General features: G+C 40.8%; 1 protein-coding gene across 4 annotated transcripts in view; it reads left to right on the top strand.

The window, feature by feature from the left end:
• LOC124785083 (diacylglycerol lipase-beta-like) overlaps window positions 1–21,115 on the top strand; it is an 853,236-nt gene that overhangs the window by 770,866 nt on the left and 61,255 nt on the right. For all 4 annotated transcript variants that reach the window (XM_047254152.1, XM_047254151.1, XM_047254150.1 and 1 more), the window contains one exon: window positions 20,604–20,772. In XM_047254152.1, coding sequence (XP_047110108.1) covers window positions 20,604–20,772 — 169 coding nt within the window. The remainder of the gene's footprint in view (window positions 1–20,603; window positions 20,773–21,115) is intronic.

Raw genomic sequence — 21,115 nt, 5'->3', positions numbered from 1 at the left:
GGTCTGCCAATCACCCTGGTCTCGGACAATGGACCACAGTTTATTTCGCAGACCTTCCAGGATTTTTGTAGGCACTTTGGTATTCGGCACGTTTGCTCTCCCCCCTTCCATCCACAATCGAATGGGGAAGCCGAGCGCATGGTGCACACATTTAAGACGCAGATGAAAAAGTATGTGCACGAATTTCCTGCGGAGGAAGCATTGACGTTTTTCTTGACGGCATACCGGACCACACCAATGGGAGAATGCAGCCCCGCAGAGCTCCTCCATGGGCGTCAACCTAGGACTCTGCTGCACCTCCTCCGGCCTGGTCCTCGCCCGTCTTCACAAAACGGAGTGCCTGGCTTTCCACTGGGTATGTCAGTCTGGGCTCGTGGGTTTGGTCGCAATCCACGTTGGATACCGGCAGTGGTCCTGTGCCGACATGGCCGCCGGCTCTATAGGCTCTATACCTTGCAGGCGGGGGACCGGGTGGTACGTCGTCACCAAAATCAGCTATGTCCACGTTCGGGCACCCACCCTCCGACCTCTCGGTCACCGGCTTCCCCATTGCCGGCACCTGTGTTGGTTTCACAGGGGACGTTACCTTCTCTCCCCGCTGTGACTCTGCCACGCTGCAATGGTTCTCAGCCTTGGCAGCCTCCAGTAGCTCCAGCACCGGCATCACCATCATTCGAGATGCCCCAGCGAGAGCCGGCCCCCCTAGCAGGCCCGGTTTCTCAGGAGGCTGGTTCACTTGGGGTCGTGCCTTCCCCTTCGTCCCCGCCACTGGGTCTTGCCCCTCCAGAGGTGGAACAGGATCCGGCGTTCGACAGCTTGTCACCCGTTCTGTCCCGGGCTCCGGTTGTGGGACGATGGGGGCCTCTTCGTGTGGGTCACTTCCAGCCGTATTCGAAGGTTCCGGCTCGAGGGTTGGCAGATCCCTTCGACTCCGGCCATCCAATGGATGTGGAGGTCATCGCTCCAGCCTGATGCTCCACCTTCCGATGCAGTGGATCACAGTGGCTGCACCCCCCCGAAGGAGGAGGAGTGCTGTAGCCACCAGAAAGATCGCGGGAGGCGCACATTGGCACGGCGCGTCATGGACGGTAGTTGCTCCAAGTAGAGTCTCGTCCACCAGAGGGCACGCGAGAATTCGGACGTGACCTCTGCCGGCATAACAACAACAACAACTCTGGCAGCACTAGCCGGGCCCAGTGAGTTCACATGGGGCAGGTCTAGCAGACAGTTCCCGGCGTACACTAGGTGAAGTGCGACGGAAACGTGAATCGTGTTACTACAATAACCTTATATTCACCTGACCAGAAGTCTTGTTCCTCCTGCCACCGAACTTCACTAATTCCCACTATATCTAACTTTAACCTATCCATTACCCTTTTTAAATTTTCTAACCTGCCTGCCCGATTAAGGGATCTGACATTCCACACTCCGATCCGTAGAACGCCAGTTTTCTTTCTCCTGATAACAATGTCCTCCTGAGTAGTCCCCGCCCAGAGATTCAAATGGGGAACTATTTTACCTCCAGAATATTTTACTCAAGAGATAGCCATCATCATACAGTAAAGCTGCATGCCCTCGGGAAAAATTACGGCTGTAGTTTCCCCTTGCTTTCAGCTGTTCACAGTACCAGCACAGCAAGGCCGTTTTGGTTAGTGTTACAAGGCCAGATCAGTCAATCATCCAGACTGTTGCCCCTGGAACTATTGAAAAGGCTGCTGCCCCTCTTCAGGAACCACACATTTGTCTGGCCTCTCAACAGATACCCCTCCGTTGTGGTTGCACCTATGGTATGGCTATCTGTATTGTTGAGGCATGCAAGTCTCCCCACCAATGACAAGGTCCATGGTTCATGGGGGGAATAGGTCCTAAAAATTTTAATTCAGATACTTCAAATTTACATTTATCTAATTTTCATGTCATTCCTCCTTGCCTAAGTTTTTCATCACTTGTCCCAAAATCTCAGTGTGTTCACCCCAATCTTCCTCAATTACTAAAATGTCATCTACATAAGCTGTTAATTTAGATATAAGTTCCTGTCCAAGTACATGATTTAATGCTCTACAAGGTCTGCTACATATAAATTTAAACCAAAAGATACTGCACAGTATTGGTAACATCATATACTGTAAATGAAAGCAGTATACTTCCTGGGTTCTGGTGATAAGAAAATGTAATGAAATCCTGATGTTAAATCTAAGCTTGACACAATCTGAATATTTCTTAATTTGCTGTTGTTCTCACAGTGAACTGTTTCTCTACACAAAATTCTATTCAATTGTCCGGAATCCAAAACTAACCTCACTCCTCCACCTCATTTTGAAGCAGTTGTGAGGGGATTTTTATATGAACTAACACTTCTCCCAATAATGTCACACACTTCTATTTTCTGTAACTTCTTTTTGGCAGCAGCTTGTTTGGCTATAGGTACCCCACATGGTTCTATGAAAAATGGTTGACGTAGTTGTAACTGTAAAGTACACTGGTAGTCTTTAAGTCCCCCTGGTACTATACTATTACTATATTCTCAGAATAAAGATTCCCAATCATGTCTTTGCCTGTCTGTAAGCCCATCTGTTTCAGAAATCCTCGTGTCTTTTAAATTCTATAAAGAAACAAACTGCCTTGGTTGCAATGTTTCAAATATTATTTATATACCAATGACTCAGGCAACTTCAGACTGTCAATCTGAAGATGCCTGAATCAGGCAAGATGCATCATTGTAAATAAATAAAGTCTGAAATTGTTATAACTTCAAATTGAACAAGTATATTTCAAGGATGACGCAATACATGAAAGTCACAGATTAAGTAAACAAAGTAAGACATGTGTATACTTTAACAGTCAAATCATAACTGAGTCCGAGTCTAGCAAGAAATCAAGACTGTTTGCTTCTTCATTTTATATTGCTGGTTACTATAAAGCCCCAGTTTTGAATTCTGTTTTATCTGTGTCTAATCTCTGTTTAAAAGTCCTCCTCCTTTTGAAAATTCTATGGTGTTAACTTTATGATTATAAATTACATTTCATTTAATTGTTTTTGCTATTTTGCTATTTGGTGCTATTGTTAAACTGACCAAAAGTTATTTAAGAACCCTTTTTCAACCTCTGAATAAGACCCGTCCACAGAAAAATTTTGATTAACTTATGACAGTTCTTCATCTTCTAAAATTTTTTAAACAAAATTAATTTTTAGGTTACGAAAAGGAAAGTTGGTACCATATAGCAGAGATTCTGAGTCTCAGATGTGCCTATCTGTGACTCAGCATCTCCACTATATGGTGAGGACCAACTTTCCTTTTCATAATATTGTTACATTCCATCCTGGATTTTCCATTGTTTACTTTTCATGCTATCACTCATATTAGCTACAAAATATCTTTAAAATGTAGTAAAAGAGGCAGCTGGATGTAGACCATCCTCATCTGAAAAGTCTTTCACTGGAATGTTCCATCTCATAATAACAGTATTACTAGCAAGGTTTTTATTATTAACACTTTCAACACTGCCCTCTTTACACTCGGGACTTGGCTGTGAACTGGCATATTTAATGGATCGCAAAGAACAGAAAAATGATAGGAATATAGTTCTTGCATCATTTAAAAGGAAAAAGTAAGAGCCTTACATGAATGTGAGTTTATTTTACAATATAAAATACAATTTGGGTGTTATAATTAAAAAAAGAAAACACAAAAATGTCGTGGATAAAAAAGTTTTGCATGATCTCTCTCTTGAGTAATGCCATTATTACTGTATCTAAATTTAAAACAAAATATCACTGGACTGTCTAATTACAGGTACCTGTAAACTACAGTATTTTAATAGTTCAGATGTAGTTAGCCTTTGTGCGAAAATCCTGGAAACACTGTGGGACGCAAAGGCCAACGCCACAGTCTTTGCACCACCATCTACTTTCCTTCCTGGTGCGCTTACCCATCTCTTTCTTCCCCCTGTCTGAACATACTTTGCAATACCTAATAGTATTCACCCTGTTTGCAGTGGGTGGGACCTTCTCTGGAAAGTGCCTTGCAAATGTCCTCTCAATTTGTGAGGATGAAGCGGCTTGTTGCTGAAAAATATTTCCGTCCTTCTCAGCCAATTTCTTCCCCACTCTGTGAATAAAGTCTACTAGGGATACATTCTTCCTAGTGTTCTCCTTATATAAAATAAAACTGTTAACAGTTGACATGATAAACAAGTGGAAAAACAGCTTTTACCACCACTTCAAAGTTTTTCGGGCAAACGGATAATAGCTGGAGAACTGATCTGCTCTGTCAACCCCAGCTTTATTCTTACTGTAATCAATAATAACGACTGGCTTTACAATTTCTGCTATTCCACCTTTGGCCCTCACTTGAATACTAGTGCTGGTAGACTTATGCTTTGTGGAAAGACAAAAAACATCTCGTTTTGACTTCCACTTCATTGCCAAGAGATGGTGTTTCCTTTGAAAAACTATCTTCTTTTTTTAGTTTTAGTGTTGTGAATATTCATCACAAACCTTTCTTGTTTTTCATTACAGTTCCCACTCCAAGAGCTTGATTTTTCCACAACATGTCCAAAAGAGATGGACTGTGTAGTACCTATCCATATAAATGCAATGTCCTTTGCCAAAGTACTGTGAACACAACCTTTTTACAAGGCCCTGGATACTATTGTCAACACTGCCTGCAGTGCACAATTTAGCATATAACCAGTTGATGAGTCGCAGAGAGCAGACAATTTTATTCCATATTTATTGGGTTTGTTTTTCATGTATACTCTGAAGCTTGTTCTACCACGAAACGGACACATTGCCTCATCTATTGTCAGACTCATGCCTGGACGAAAACTAATTTTGCTTTTATTCACAAAGAAATCAAATAAAGGCCTCACTTTGTGAAGTGGGTCATGCTTTTCTTTGCCTCTGCTAATGAACGTAGCATTGTCATTCAAGTGTAACATCGACAATGTAGCGCAAAATTGATCGCGACTCAACAATTTACTCACAAATCCTGTCTGCGGAAATGGGTCTGTTGACCAATAATCACTGATTTTCAGCAATTTGACGATGCACATATGCAAAATAATACTGAGAGACCAGTAAATCTCTTGCAATTTTATTGCAGACCACTTGTGCCAAACAGAGTTTATTTTCAGGCTACCTTTGTGTTTGCCGGCCGAAGTGGCCGAGCGGTTCTAGGCGCTACAGTCTGGAACCGCGCGACCGCTATGGTCGCAGGTTTGAATCCTGCCTCGGGCATGGATGTGTGTGATGTCCTTAGGTTAGTTAGGTTTAAGTAGTTCTAAGTTCTAGGGTACTGATGACCTCAGAAGTTAAGTCCCATAGTGCTCAGAGCCATTTTTGAACCTTTGCGTTTCATTGCCGTAATAACGTTACCAGTGTGCCGATTCATTTCACTTTTGATGAGCCGAAAAGGTCATCATCAAAGAAATAACTAAAATAATGAAGTTCCTCAGTGTCATCTGAAAAATGCGATGCTACGCCGACTACTTCCTGGAAATCCGGCAGTACTGGCTGATCGTCTAGTTCCGACCAATCTTGCTCTTTGTGCTCAGTGAGGCACACATGCCCAGGTACCACGGATGGTGACTGATGGTCTGTACCACTGTCTGCAAAGAAAAAAATAATGCTAAGATTGATACTAAAAAGTACTAAATGCAAGTGAAGTAATGAACATTACTCACAATACAAAATGCGGTAACGAACTCTTCACTTTATGAACAATTGAGACATATACATACCTGAATTATCACTTGTACTTTCGTCTGGAGAGTACGAATCCTCTTTGTCAGAATCGTCAATTTCAGACCCTGCATCTCCATAAAGAATATCTAAGATCTCGCTGCGCGATATTTTCACGATCGTAAACACCTGTGAATGAACTGCAGGTAACTTCATCTTTGCAGTGCTCACAGCCGCTCCCAGGATGAGATAGCTGATAAGTGCTTGCCTCTTGCGGAATAAGAATGGAATACCTCCACATTAGTTGACGAAACTTCTTCGGAGACACGCTAAACGCGCTTACGGAGCCAAATAAAGGCTCGCCCGTACGGTATACGGGCGCCGTCGCCAACGTCAGGGCGGCCGCGCACGTATGGTGTACGGGCACCGTGCTGTAAGTGTTAAGCTCATCACATTTCTTAGCAAGTACAGAAATACTACTTTCTGTGATGTCCAGGAAACCTGCATGCTCGGTTTGCTAGAGCAACATTCAAACAAATCAAATTAATGAGTTTTTTTACAATAAGAAAAGATACAATACTTAAATTTTGCAATTACACAGATGTGTCACAAGCAAAGGGCGACATTCAAAATAATCGATCTTCTTCAGTATAGACAATCCTAAGTCTGTGCTACATAGAGAGTACAAGTGAAGTTGCTAGAGTTGATGCTGCTATTGAACTGGGTCACGTTGACACTACTATAGAACTGGGTCATGCTGACACTACTATAGAAATGGGCCATCACCAGTCAGTTGTGGCGCTCATGTCCTCTTCATATAGGGGCCGCTGCTGTCACATTGTTGTCCTGGAGGGAGGTCTGGTCGGCGTAATATTGGCTGACTTCTTCTCACAGCCTTCTCTTCCCTGTCGTTTCCGACTGGCATGCTGGCACCTGACTTTATGCTGTAACATTCGTAACATTCCTCCCCCCCCCCCCCCCCCCAAAGTGACAGACCGTCATCATATAGAGAGAACAACAGCGGGTGGGGAGGCAGTAGCATGGCTGCTCAGATGGACCGGAAGTTGTGGCTGCAGGGGACATCGGACTTCTGGTCATACCCCACCATTCAGCCTTTGCTCTGGTGGAAACACCCTCCAGAAAATGCCCAGAAGGGTACACGTCCACCTCCTGAGGCCCATAGCAAGATTTAGAAGGTGTCAGCTGCTGCAGATTGGGGAGGTCTAGCTCCATTCGTAGAACGAGAGGAGGCAGAGAAGGCGAAGGCTCCGTCTCCATGGCGTCATCCTGCTGTGTTGTGATAACACCCTCTGGCAGCTGCTGTGACCATTGTGTCCTCAGGATCCATGATACAAAAGGATCACCAAGCACATGACAGTGTTGAATTTGATTGTGATGTTGACCCTGCAATCCGTCTGGGCCTGAAATGAGATACATGCATGCGCCAAGTCGACAAAGGATCTCACCTCATGCCCACTGTCTGCTGCCACAAAAAAACCTGAAAAACACAATAACATGTGGCATGAAGTGATACTTGTGGCCTTCCTTTGATGCTAGATGCTGAGAAGGTTGGATCAGTGTCCGATGGTGGCAGCCGTGAAGCAATTCTGCCGGTGATGGTCCATCTCGTGAATGCGAACGATAGGAGGTAAGAAACAGTTGCAATGCTTTATCCATGGTGTGTGTGGTGCAAAGTTTGGCCATCTGCTGCTAGAAGGTTCTGACAAATGGTTCCACTTTGCCATTTGACTGTGGATGGAATGGTGCACTAGTTAGATGCTGTATGCCATTACGTTCACAGAATGTTTCAAATTCATTAGACATGAACTGAGGGCCATTGTCTGACACTATGACTTCAGGCAAACTTTTGAGGCAAAAAGTAGGGGACAATGCCTGAACAGTGCTGCATGAAACTGTTGAGTTCATTGACACAGCAAAAGGAAACGTGCTATAAGAGTCTACCACAATCAACCAATTAACGTTCCCAAAGGTCCCGCAAAGTCTATGTGCATACATTGGCTTGGTGATTGTGACTTAGGCCAAGCAGAGAATCTTTGTGGCAGAGTGGACTGATTTACCATACATGTGTGACACTGTGACATCATCTGTTCTATTTGAGTGTCCATACACTACCAAGTACAGTGTCAACGCACTAACTGATTCATGCGAGCAGTGTCCCAGTGTTTTTGGTGAAGTAACTGCAACACTTCTTTTTGCAAAGCTTTGGGGATCAACACACATGACTATCTAGTGTCATTTTGAACAAGAATCGAACCTTGCTGTATAACAGATGTGTAGAGTATCAGCACACGACAGAGTTCTTTATGCTATGCAATGAGGTAGACCAAGATGTGCAAATGTATTTTAGCAAAATGTTCAAATCTGAATCAGATTCTGTGGCCTGTGCAAATTTCCTATAGTTCAGGGGAAAAGATTGAAGCAATTCAGAATCCTTAGCATCAATGTGTCAACAAGATGCAGCAGAAACCTGTGCCAGGGCCAATCAGAAGGTGTGAAAGTGCACCTACATTAACATGCTGAGCTGTTGGATGATACACAATATTGTACTGATATTGAGACAACAACAAAGACCATCTTTGCAATTTTTGAGGCAGTTCATACAGGAACCGGTTTTGTCGGATGAAACAAGGACTGCAAAGGCTTGTGATATGTTACTAAGTAGAATTTTCTGCCATACAAATAGTGATGGAATTTGATGACACCATACACAATAGCTAATGCCTTTTTCTCTATTTGTAAGTAGTTACACTGAGCTTTGGACAACATTTTTGATAAGAAAGCAATAAGTCTATCTTTATCACCAAATCTGTGTGAAAGCACTGCACTGATTCTGTAAGAAGCATCAACTTGCAACACAACTGGTTTGTCAGGATCAAAGTGAACTGAGCATCAATCACTGAACAATGCATTTTTAAGTTTTTGGAAAGCTTCTTGGCACTCACCTGTCCAAACAAGGGAATGTTCTTGCGGTGCAAGCAAGCTGCAATTTGTGAAGCATTTGGTATGAACTGAATATAATATTTCATTTTCCCAAAGACTGACTGCAATTCTGTGACACTGTGTGGAACTGGCAGGTCACATACAGCTAACAAATGTGGCTGAAGAGGATGTACACCTTGACTGCTTATAACATGACTAATACGCTGCAGTTTAAAACAAATCACACTTGTCCAGTCTGCACTTCAGTCCTGCATCTGATAATGCATGAAACAAAAAACGCAAATTTGCAATGTGTTCTTTAGGTGTATGACCCATTATGACAATATCTTTCAAACAGTTTGGACAGGTTGGCACTTGAGCAGTCAGCTGTTCCAAATGCTATTGAAAAATGCTGGGTGTGGAAGCACTGCCAAGAGGCAAACGCAAATATTTAAACAAGCCTAAATGAGTGTTCACAACACACATGGTTTGAGATTCCTCATCTAGTGGTATTTGAAGGTAGGCATAGCGCAAATCAATTTTTGAAAAGTAACAACCAGGGCCTAATCTGTCCATGAGATGCTCTGTATGTGGCAATGAATTAGCATCAATCAGTTTGTGGACTGACTGTAGACTTAAAGTCAACACAGAGGTGAATTCAACCTGAAGATTTGGGGAGCAAAACCAGTGGACTTGCCCATTGACTTGCTTGTATGGGCGCAACAGCTCTGCTGTCTTGCAATTCCTTAAGTTCAGCAGCTACTTTTCCCGTAATGCAATGGGAACAGGTCTGGCCAGGCAAAATTTTGGCTGAGCATTGTCTTTCATAGTAATCTGTACAACAAAATCGTTAGCCTTGCCTCAACCTTTAGAAAAGAGTTCCAGGAATTCTTTCAGCAAGCTAGCTACACAGTCTTTGAGATTGAACTCAGTCACTGACAACACATTGTCCTGAATTGAAAGCCAAACAAATCAAATGAATCAAGGCTAAATATGTTCTCACAATCATGTGATTGTAGCACAGTGAAAGTCATAGTTCACATATGTGAGCAATACATGGCAGGAAAAGTACATTTTCCGAGAATGGGAATGTCTTGTCCATTATAAGCCATCAGGTGCGTGCTAGTTTTAGACAGGCATGGGGAGCCTAATAGTTCATACATGTTACAATTCAGCAATGTAACAGAGGCACCCATGTCCAACTGAAATTTCACACAAATTCCACTAAGATGCAAATGAACAAAAAGTTTGTTGGACTGGCATTGCACTGAAGAAACTGTTCACTTATTAGGGTTGCTAATGCCCATAGCAGGCTTTGAATACACTGCATTGATTACATGGGCCTTGTGACTAGATTTTTGTGAGTGGGCAGAATTCCTATGTTTGTTCCATTGCAAACATATGGATTGTATGTGACTTTTCTTGCCACAAGCATAACACTGTGCTTGTCTGGATGGGCAATCTTGGCGTTTGTGCCGTGAATAGCACCGAGGGCATGACTTAATTCTGTTCGCCTGTTTAGAGACCTGTTTATGCAACTTGGTGCATGCATGCTGTTGCTGCCTACTGGGCCAGTCATTAGCGAGGGATGACTCAACCCAGAAAATTAGTGGCTGCTCAAATTTATTGGCCACTGTGGCATTTGAATCATACTGACCTAGAATTTGCACTACGTGCTGAAAGGATGGATTTGACCGTTTCAAAATCTGTTCTCTAAGTTTGACATCAGTTACATTGTACATAATCACATCATGAAACATAGCATGTGAACATAAAGCACCACAAGCACATTTAAATTTGCATTTACTCATCATACCCTGCAAATCTGTTACCCACTCATGTTAAGTTTGTTCTGACCTTTCCTTGCAATGAAAGAAATGGTACCTAGCTGCCACAACATTCACTTGCTTGTCATAATAGTTAGTTAGAGAATCTACAATCTGATTATAGGAACGTTCACTCAGATTGGCATTAGGAAACAATTTCTGAATGAGGTGAAAGACTGCACTTCCTACTGTTGACAAAAAGTAATGTAGTTTCATAGTACCTGATACATTGTGAGCAATGATGTGGGCTTTATACTGTTCCAACCACTCGAACCATTCCTCTTCTTTCTCATTAAACTGGTGAAAAGGCAGTATGGCACCCAGGGCTACAGTTGATGCCTGTGGTGCAGCATTAGGTGTTCGATTGGCGAGTAGCTGCTGTACTGTGTTTAGCATCTGAAACTGAAACATCTGTGTTAGTTGTGTTGCATCTATCGCTTATAGCTATGGTGCCTGAGCAGGAGTGGGATAGTTGGGTTGCTCATTTTGGAATAGGCAAATGCTGTAAACAGACAGTGCAAGCAAGAAAAATAAGCACACAAGCAAAGAAAATTTCTGCAATGCCCACCTGAAAACACTGAATAGCAAAAAAAAACCTGTTAAAATACATAGACACACTCCTACAAAGAAAAGACAAGGTAGAATTAAGGCGCCAGCAAAACCCAAAATCCCACGACAGAAAAAAATTGTGGCAGCCAGGCACAGGATTGTCACATTGGTGTTTGTTCACCTCCTTGTCGCCAAATATGTGGTGTCTAGGAATCCTGAAGTTGCTAGAGTTGATGCTGCTATTGGACTGGGTCACTTTGACACTACTATAGAACTGGATCATGCTGACACTACTATATAACTGGGCTATCGCCAGTCAGTTGCAGTACTCATATCCTCTTCATATAGGGGCTGCTCACATTGTTGTCCTGGAGGGAGGTCCGGTCAGCGTGCTATTGGCTGACTTCTTCTCACAGCCTTCTCTTCCCTGTCATTCGTGACCAGCATGCTGGCACTTTACTTTATGCCATAACACTTTCTAAGTTTAAACAATGGAATTTCTAGGTTGGAATATCAACAATATAAGGAAAATATAGATTGCTACTCACTGAAATGTGACCGGTTTAATTTACTTGCATGGTACAAATTATTGATGACCTGTTTACGATAATGGATGCTTTGATATTCAAAACACATCATGTGTGCAAGTGAGGCAGTATTTTGTGTAAGATTTTAATAAGTACTGATCTGTCTCACACTTACCTTTTTCTTAAAAGTACCAGAAAAGATTATTTATGCAAGGACTGTAACACACTACCTCAAAATAAGACATTTTTGGATTTTGAAAGGGTGTCTCCAAAGAACGCACCATTTGTCAGTCACAAACCAGATTATATAAAGTTTAAATGAGAAAATACAGGGTGTCCCACTCAAGCCTCCCTGATTTCTAGGACCCAGGAGATAAAAACCACAGTAGATATGACAATGAAAAATGCACCACACTGTAGAGCATCTCAAAGAATTTATATTCCTGCATCAGAAGTGCCAAGTATCATTGCCAGAATGCAGCATGGTCTAATGAAGTGAAAATGGCGACCCCACAGCAGCGCGTGCAAGTAGTAGTGTGGTTTCCAGAAACAAAATCGCTGATTATTGTGAAAGAAATTATCGTTGTGTGTATGAATGTGATCCACCTGATGTGAAAGCAATCAAGGAATTGTACCAGAAGTTTCTGGCAACAGGAAGTGTTCTGAAACATTCTGGCAGTGCACATTATGGAGTTTCAGAAGAGAAAGTGGAGTACATCGGACAAACGTTTCACAGAAGACCACGTAAGTCAATTTGTCAAGCATCTATGCAACTTGATGTACCTTGATCAACATTGCATCATTTAGTTCACCAGCATCTTCGTATGTGTGTGCTTACAAAGTGCAAATTCTGCAACATCTGACGCCGAACAATAAACCACGCCGACAACAGTTTGCTGCGGATATGCTGCAGCGTATTGATGTGGTGGATACCACCTTCCTGGAAAGATGTTTATTCTCAGGTGAGGCAACCTTTTATCTATCAGGAAGGATTAATAGGCATAATGTTCATATTTGGGGTTCGCAAAATCTGCATGTTATTATTGAACATGTTCGTTATAACCCTAAACTAAGTCTGGACTATTGGACCATTCTTCTTTGTGGAACAAACAGTGAATGAGTCAGTGTACTTGGATATGTTGGAGCAATCTGTGTACCCTAAGATACAAGACTTGCAACCCAACATCATTTTTCAACAAGATGGAGCTGGCCACCACATTCACCTGACATTATGCCACTTGATTTCTTCATGTTGGGATTTGTGAAGGACTGCGTGTATGCGACCAAAGTGGATGATATTCCTACGTTGCGACATTGTGTCGCTAATGCAATTGCAAGAAATTGAATATAGACTTGATATTCTTCCTGCTACAAGTGTTTCACATGTAGAGGTGCAGTAATGATAAATAAATACATTCTTTGAGATGCTCTACAATGTGGTGCATTTTTCAGTGTCATATTTAATGCGTGTTTTTTTCCCCTGGGTCTTTGAAATCAGGGAGTTTTGAGTGGGACACTCTGTATTACCAACCGATATTTTCTGAGACTTGTCAAATGCATTTGATTGTGCAGCTCACAGCACTCTCCTAGAGAATTCTTGCTGTAAACTGATTTTAATCCTATGTAACTAAATGAATCTAGAGAGAAAGGAATTTAATGTAATCTCTCATGTTTTCTTGGTGCAATTGATTAACAAATGGCTCAGACAGTCATCAAAATATTCTGCATAAAATGGAAATAACGACTTGTCAGAATACCCAGAAGCACACAGTTAGATTTAACATACATAATTATAAATGAAGGGAAGGAAAAAAAGTAGTTAGAGATAGTCATATTGATGGTCAGCATACTGTCATAGCTTTCACTGAGAAGGTGTACATAATTGTGAAACTGGTGTGTTACACATTAACCCACCAAGATAGCTACATTAGTTAAAGTACCACTACCAGGATGAGGAGGTGTACTGGCCACAGATTGAATCCACCAAGAGTCTGACTAACCTGGATGTGGCTTTAGATGATTTACCACACCTCACTAGGTAAATACTGGACTGGTACCCAAGTCCAGCCAGATTAATCAACTGCAAACATTTAGAAAATTTTTGCACACTTTCACAAGAATAACACTACATGCAGATATTTACGAGGGTGGTTTGAAAATATCTCAGAACGGAATAGAAAAAAAGTACTTCCATCACTGAAACTTTTTTTATTTTTCAATGTAGTCTCCTTGTAGATTAATGCACTTGGTCCAATAATATTCCAGTGCCTTGATCCCATCTCGAAAATAAGTTTCTTCCACGCTTGCAAAATATTTGTCAACTCCAGCTATCAGTTCTTCGTCTGAAGTGAATCTTCGTCCACCAAACAAAAAATTTTCCTTAGTTCTTCTAATTTTGCCATGGCACCGACATGTGTGTGGGCACCCATTGTCTTGATGGAAGATGACTTTCTTCCTTGCTAAACCTGGTGTGTTTTCATGTATATTTTGTTGCAATTTTTCCAGGAGGTTAGCATAGTATTCTCCAGTAATTGTTTGCCCAGTGCGGAGATAATCTACAAACAGAATCCCCTCCACATCCCAGGACACTGATGCCATGACCTTTCCTGCTGAAGGAATTGTCTTTGCTTTTTTTGGTCTCGGAGAATCAGTATGTTTCCACTGCTCTGACTGTTGTTTTGTCTCTCGGGTATAGTAGTGCACCCAAGTTTCATCTGTGGTCATAAACTGGAGCAAAAAATCTTGTTTGTTTCTCCTAAAATGGGCAAAACATTGTTTCGATTTGTCCATTCTCATGCATTTCTGATCCAGCATCAAGAGTCACGGCACCCATCTTGCAGATAATTTTTTTATTTCTAATTCTTCAGTTAAAATGCAATATACCCTTTCAGTTGACATCTGGCAAGCATGAGCAATTTCATGCACTTTCAGTTGGTGATCCTTCATGACCATTTTGTGCACTTTTGTAATGATTTCTGGAGTAGTGACACATCTTGACTAACCACTGCGTGGATCATCATCGAAGCTCTTCCGACTAAATTTAAATGAATATCACATGAACAACTCCATACTGGGGGGGGGGGGGGGGGGGGGTATAGGGCTGGCAACAGGAAGAAAGGGCATCCGGTCACCCCATAATGGAAAATCTATTAATGACCAGCCAACTCTATGCAGATGTGGAACAAAGGCACAAGTAAAAGAAGAATTGCATCACAGATCATAATGAGAGGTCATAATTATAATATATGTAACATTGAAATAAATGAGCTAAACTGAGCCGCACAGGATTAGCCGTGTGGTCTAAGGTGCTGCAGTCATGGACTGTGCGGCTGCTCCCGGAGGAGGTTCGAGTCCTCCCTTGGGCATGGGTGTGTGTGTTTGTCCTTAGGATAATTTAGGTTAAGTAGTGTGTAAGCTTAGGGTCTGATGACCTTAGCAGTTGAGTCCCATAAGATTTCACACACATTTTGAGCTAAACTGAACTCTGCTGGATGTACACAGAGCTGACCTGATAGAAAAATACTTTTGACACATCCTCCCATTTATAGTAAAATATGTAGTTGAACAGTGTTATAAATTAAAAAAAAACACGCACATCATGAGATGATGTAAAATAGCACATAATGTAACAACTGGAGAAATATTTAAAGTTTTTAAATACTTACCTCACACAACTGTCTCACTGTCATATTTTGATGAAGGATTCAGGAAATTATAGCAACTATGGAATGAAACTGTGACTTTCATGCCACATCATGTTTTTTTCAATATGGCTAACATGGATTGTGCATCAAAAACATCATAGACAAACTTCTTCTGTAACTGACTTGCCATTGATGCTTAAATGATTGTATAACAGTAACAGTTGTTATACATGTTATTACCATCAGTATATTAATAAAATTACAATGGAAAATTAACTATTCACATAATTTTTGTATGTTTACATATTCTGTATACAAGCAAAAACTCTGAGGTGATAACTTTGAATTTTTTCTCTCCAAAAATGTATAAATTTATATATCTGAACAATTAATTATGAATATTAATTTCATAAGACTGGACACATTCAGGATGGGAGAAAAGCAACCTTAATTTTCAATTTAAACCATATTTTTTTGTATCACAATATAGACAAATAAATATTAATTTCACAGACAAAGTAGTTATAGTTTCTAATTGCCTTCTTTTATAGATATTCCAAGACTAAGACTCTATTAATTTATGAGCAGAAAGGTTTCTAAAGTCATAAATAGTTGATTTGTTTATATATTGAATAAGCAGCCATCATGTTTTATATTAAACTTCCTGGCAGATTAAAACTGTGTGCCCGACCGAGACTCGAACTCGGGACCTTTGCCTTTCGCGGGCAAGTGCTCTACCATTTGAGCTACCGAAGCACAACTCACACCCAGTCTCACAGCTTTACTTCTGCCAGTATCTTGTCTCCTACCTTCCCAACTTTACAGAAGCTCTCCTGCGAACCTTGCAGAACTAGCACTCCTGAAATAAAGTATACTGTGGAGATACGGCTTAGCCACAGCCTGGGGGATGTTTCCAGAATGAGATTTTCACTTGGCAGTGGAGTGTGCGCTGATATGAAACTTCCTGGCAAATTAAAACTGTGTGCCCGACCGAGACTCGAACTCGGGACCTTTGCCTTTCACGGACAAGTGCTCTACCATCTGAGCTACCGAAGCACGACTCACACCCGGTCTCACAGCCTCACTTCTGCCAGTATCTCATCTCCTACCTTCCAAACTTTACAGAAGCTCTCCCACGAACCTTGCAGAACTAGCACTCCTGAAAGAAAGGATACTGCGGAGACATGGCTTAGCCACTGCTTGGGGGATGTTTCCAGAATGAGATTTTCACTCTGCAGTGGAGTGTGCGCTGGTATGAAACTTCCTGGCAAATTAAAACTGTGTGCCCAACCGAGACTCGAACTCAGGACCTTTGCCTTTCACGGACAAGTGCTCTACCATCTGAGCTGGCGAAGCACAACTCACGTCCGGTCTCACAGCCTCACTTCCGCCAGTATCTCATCTCCTACCTTCCAAACTTTACAGAAGCTCTCCCACGAACCTTGCAGAACTAGCACTCCTGAAAGAAAGGATACTGCGGAGACATGGCTTAGCCACTGCTTGGGGGATGTTTCCAGAATGAGATTTTCACTCTGCAGTGGAGTGTGCGCTGGTATGAAACTTCCTGGCAAATTAAAACTGTGTGCCCAACCGAGACTCGAACTCAGGACCTTTGCCTTTCACGGACAAGTGCTCTACCATCTGAGCTGGCGAAGCACAACTCACGTCCGGTCTCACAGCCTCACTTCCGCCAGTATCTCATCTCCTACCTTCCAAACTTTACAGAAGCTCTCCCACGAACCTTGCAGAACTAGCACTCCTGAAAGAAAGGATACTGCGGAGACATGGCTTAGCCACAGCCTGGGGGATGTTTCCAGAATGAGATTTTCACTCTGCAGCAGAGTGTGCGCTGATATGAAACTTCCTGGCAAATTAAAACTGTGTGCCCGACCGAGACTCGAACTCGGGACCTTTGCCTTTCACGGGCAAGTGCTCTATTATTTTTTAAAATACTGTGATGGAAATTTTAGCCAAAATATTGCTTTAAATAATTGTATTAACATTAAAATGAAAAAATAGTCTGAACTGCAACATATTTACTTAGATTTTTGGTTTCTACACTTTTGTAATTTGGTATATGAAATTAGATGATGACACTACTGTCTATATGTTGTTAAATTACTTTAAATGATCTAAAATAGCATTTAAAACACATAAAAGGAAGGAACAATAAAAATATGATATATTGAGTACTCGTCATAGGTACTGCATAGTACAACTGAAAAGTGTATCTCTCCACTCCAAGTATCAGTTACTTCATTAGGTAACTCTCTTAACTTGACAGTTACACTTCAACCTGCAACATGAGGACACCATGTGCTGAGAGCAGCCAGCAAATTAAGGTCATTTTGCTCCCTCTGGGCCAGAGGTTCACAATCTTAACATGGCCACTGCCATAGTTTGAATAACAAATAAAAACTTTGAGTAATATTTGTTCATTATTACTATTCTTATTACTGTTATTATTATTGTTCTTGTTATTATTATTCATGTTCAGGAAAAAGAAAAAAAAATTGTCCCTGATCTACTTCAATAAGGCCATCATCAGTGTTGCTAGAACTACACATTTGTATGACACATCTCCCCTTTCAAATTGCAACAATATTTATATTTAGAAATACGTTAGACATTTTATTTGCTTGCTGAACCTCCCATGTTGAGTTCATATGTTGTTATTGACCCCTAAACATGGTTTGTCATTTACATGAACCTGTTCAACATTTGGTTGCTGTGCTGATATGGACTACAATCTAGCCTTTGTTCAGTGATGTCAATTCCTCCTCCAGTGAGTTCATCTGGAAAGTCAAAGCTGTAGTCTCCATCCTTTTCAGTTGTCTTCACCAAATGGAAACAATTCCTTCATATTGATTGTTAGTTATTTTGATGATGTAAGAATGAGCTAAACTGCAATTTTCCTTTACTTGCCAGTACCTGCTTTATCTTCCTTTAATTCGGGAATGCCTTGTGCCTAGTGATGACTGCCATAGTAATTTTTTCATTTATTCAGTTTCCTTCTTCCTATTTTCAGATAATCTTTATGTTTTGATATCATAGATACCACAGTCTGCATTCCTCTACCATCTATTGCTGGTTGGAACTCATTGAAGAGTGACATTGCACTGTATCTTTGTAATCACTGTAGCCATCAACACTCTTCATGAGACAATATTAACAATTTTCATCAACCTATTGCTATGCGATAACTTTGGGCCTTTTTTTATGTGCTTCAAAGAACAATATGTTGCAGACTGTAAATGGTGAAGTAAGTAATGGTTGAAATGAGTCCTAAAGTTGCTCACAACTCCCTCATGTACTGTGACTTCAAAATATGAGCATTAAGTGTTTGATAACTTCTGACTCATCCACTGAATGCAACAGTACAATTTCTGGATAATGGGGTAGAAGGTTACAACCAAATACCAGTTTTCATATAACTTGAATAAATTGACTGCAACTTGCTGCTATGGATGTTGTGAAAATTCCTATTGGATAAGGATCTCAACTGAATTATTAGTTTCCATGGTGCATTGTGGTCATTGTTTCAGTTTCATTTTAAATTCTTGGCCATATATGAATTGTCATTTCATTGCTTTACATTTTGTAACACATTATTCTCAATTTTTTTTAAAATGTTGGTTCAGTGATTTGCAAACAAACATTTGAAAAAAAAATCAAAATTTTTTTCTCACTGTTGGAAGGAAGGAAGGAAGGAAGGAAGGAAGGAAGGAAGGATGATCAGAGTTTAATGACCCGTTGACAATGTGGTCATTAGAGACAGAGCACAAGATTGGATTACTGAAGGATGGGGAAGGAAAACAACCATACCCATTGCAAATGAACCATCCTGACATTTGTCTTAAGCAATTTAGGGAAATCATGGAAAAGCTAAATCTGGATGACTAGATACTGATTTGAATGGCCTCCTCCCAAATGAAAGTCCAGTCTTGCTAGCCACCATGTCACCTATACTTTGTACGTCAAGAGAAGAGCTCTGGCAGCTGGCAGCACAGTTGCTAGTATTCAACACGGGCGGGCAGCGAGCAAGCAGCGGTTTCCCAGCACTACGCCAACACTGGGGCATTGCCATGGTAACGTAAACAAAAGCTCACGATTTGATTGACTGTCATGGATGTGCGAAGTATGTGCACCAGGGCCGCGTCAACTGTCAGAACTCTTCTCTCGCCATACGCACTGTAGCTTGGTGCTCACAGTTGGTAGTTTGTGTTCTGTTTATTAGAAATTTGTAGAATGTCCATTTTATTCTCTAACTACATTGGTTCAAAATCTATTTTAGAAGGATTTAGTAGTTGACTTTTAAATAATTACTGGAGACCTCAAACATTATTTTACAATGAGAAGTTAATCTTCTGTGCTGTAAACATATATGTTGTCTTTAATATGTTGAACAGTAGTCTGTTCCCTTAACATATTCTTAACAGTTTTTATACAAGGACACATTTTTGAAGTAGCTGACTCTTTGAGTATGTCAGGCAATTTTATAAGTGTAATAAATAAATATAAAATAAATGGAGTACAATTTTTGTCTTAAAGCCTACCACAAATAATAGCTTTCTCCTCCCCATGAAATACGTTATAAAACCATAATCTTTGCATAAAATTTACTTGATGAATAGAAGCAGTGAGCTTGGCAATTCTTCTTGCACTTTTCTGCAGAAATTAACAATACATTGCATCCATGTCAAAGTATCTTATTTCACTGCATTTCAGCTCTCAGTCACAGCATTACAACCATTACTCTACCTCACATAAATTTCTACACAGTATCACACTGAGATACAGCATGTATAAAATACTAACTGATGATCTCTGGCGTGAGAGTTGCGTAAGATCCCATATCCACTCCCATGCTCTACTTCATTGTTTTAAAATTAAGCTGAATTTAGATTTAATAGACTACACATACAAAACCAAATAAGCAAGCAGTAGAATTCAACCTAATCATAACAAGTTAGATGATAAAGTCTGTCATGAATTACCCTGAACTTATCTCAGACTCTCAGCCAGGTGAGTCTACTGTTGAAATCATTGCTTGTTAATTTATGTGTGATATGGGCAGTGATGCCTTCTTTATATAGCTGTGAGTTTTATCATGCTTTTACCCTACATTAATCTCTTCCATTTTGAATGTGATGTAAAGAAAAGGAGAATATTTGCGTTTTTAGGTAACCTTTCTTTATGAGTGGATCAGTTTGTATCCATCTCCACTGAAGAATAAAACTGAAATCAGCTTGTACAAATGCATTTTATGTTATTACTTATGAATCAACGTAAGGCAATTTCTTTTCTTTTAAAATCAGAATGATTCTTTTTTTCTCTCAGTACCTATTGCAACAGTACAGTTTAAACCCCTGTTTTCCCTGTTCTACATGTTTTCTTTTATATACTGCTAATACATCTTTGTTTCTGTCAACAGATGCTAAGGACATAATGGCAGACTGTCCAAGCTGGATGTCACTGGAAAGTGCACACCACTTCCTGCAGTTGGCCATAGCCTCATATGGGTGGCCATTTGTGATGTACCGCTATCCAGTAACAGGAATTTGTCGTCTTACCCCAAAGATGACTTGCTGTGCTTGCTTTAGGTATATTTCATCAGCATTTGTTTGCAAGACATTTGAGTATATATCAGTTAACTTAATAAAAAGATAAGAAGGTGGAATTGACTGACCATTGACTTAATGGACACATTACTAGCTAGGTCATAAAACAAATGTTGTACATGGCTTTGCACATTCCTACCTTCCTCTAATCAGCTCCAAACTTCTCTCTACTTTTAACTTTAGTTACTTTTACAGAATACATACCATTGTCTTGTGTCCTATATGGCTTTATTCTCTTCTGCCACTCCCCCGCATGAGGCCAATTTCCTCCTAGCTTCTTGTTTATTTTATCTCCGTATTAACTGATCATGCATAGGCATTATCT

This window comes from Schistocerca piceifrons, chromosome 1 (assembly GCF_021461385.2).
Source record: "Schistocerca piceifrons isolate TAMUIC-IGC-003096 chromosome 1, iqSchPice1.1, whole genome shotgun sequence".
Taxonomy (NCBI): Eukaryota; Metazoa; Arthropoda; class Insecta; order Orthoptera; family Acrididae; genus Schistocerca; species Schistocerca piceifrons.
This window is presented reverse-complemented; position numbering and strand designations above follow the sequence as displayed.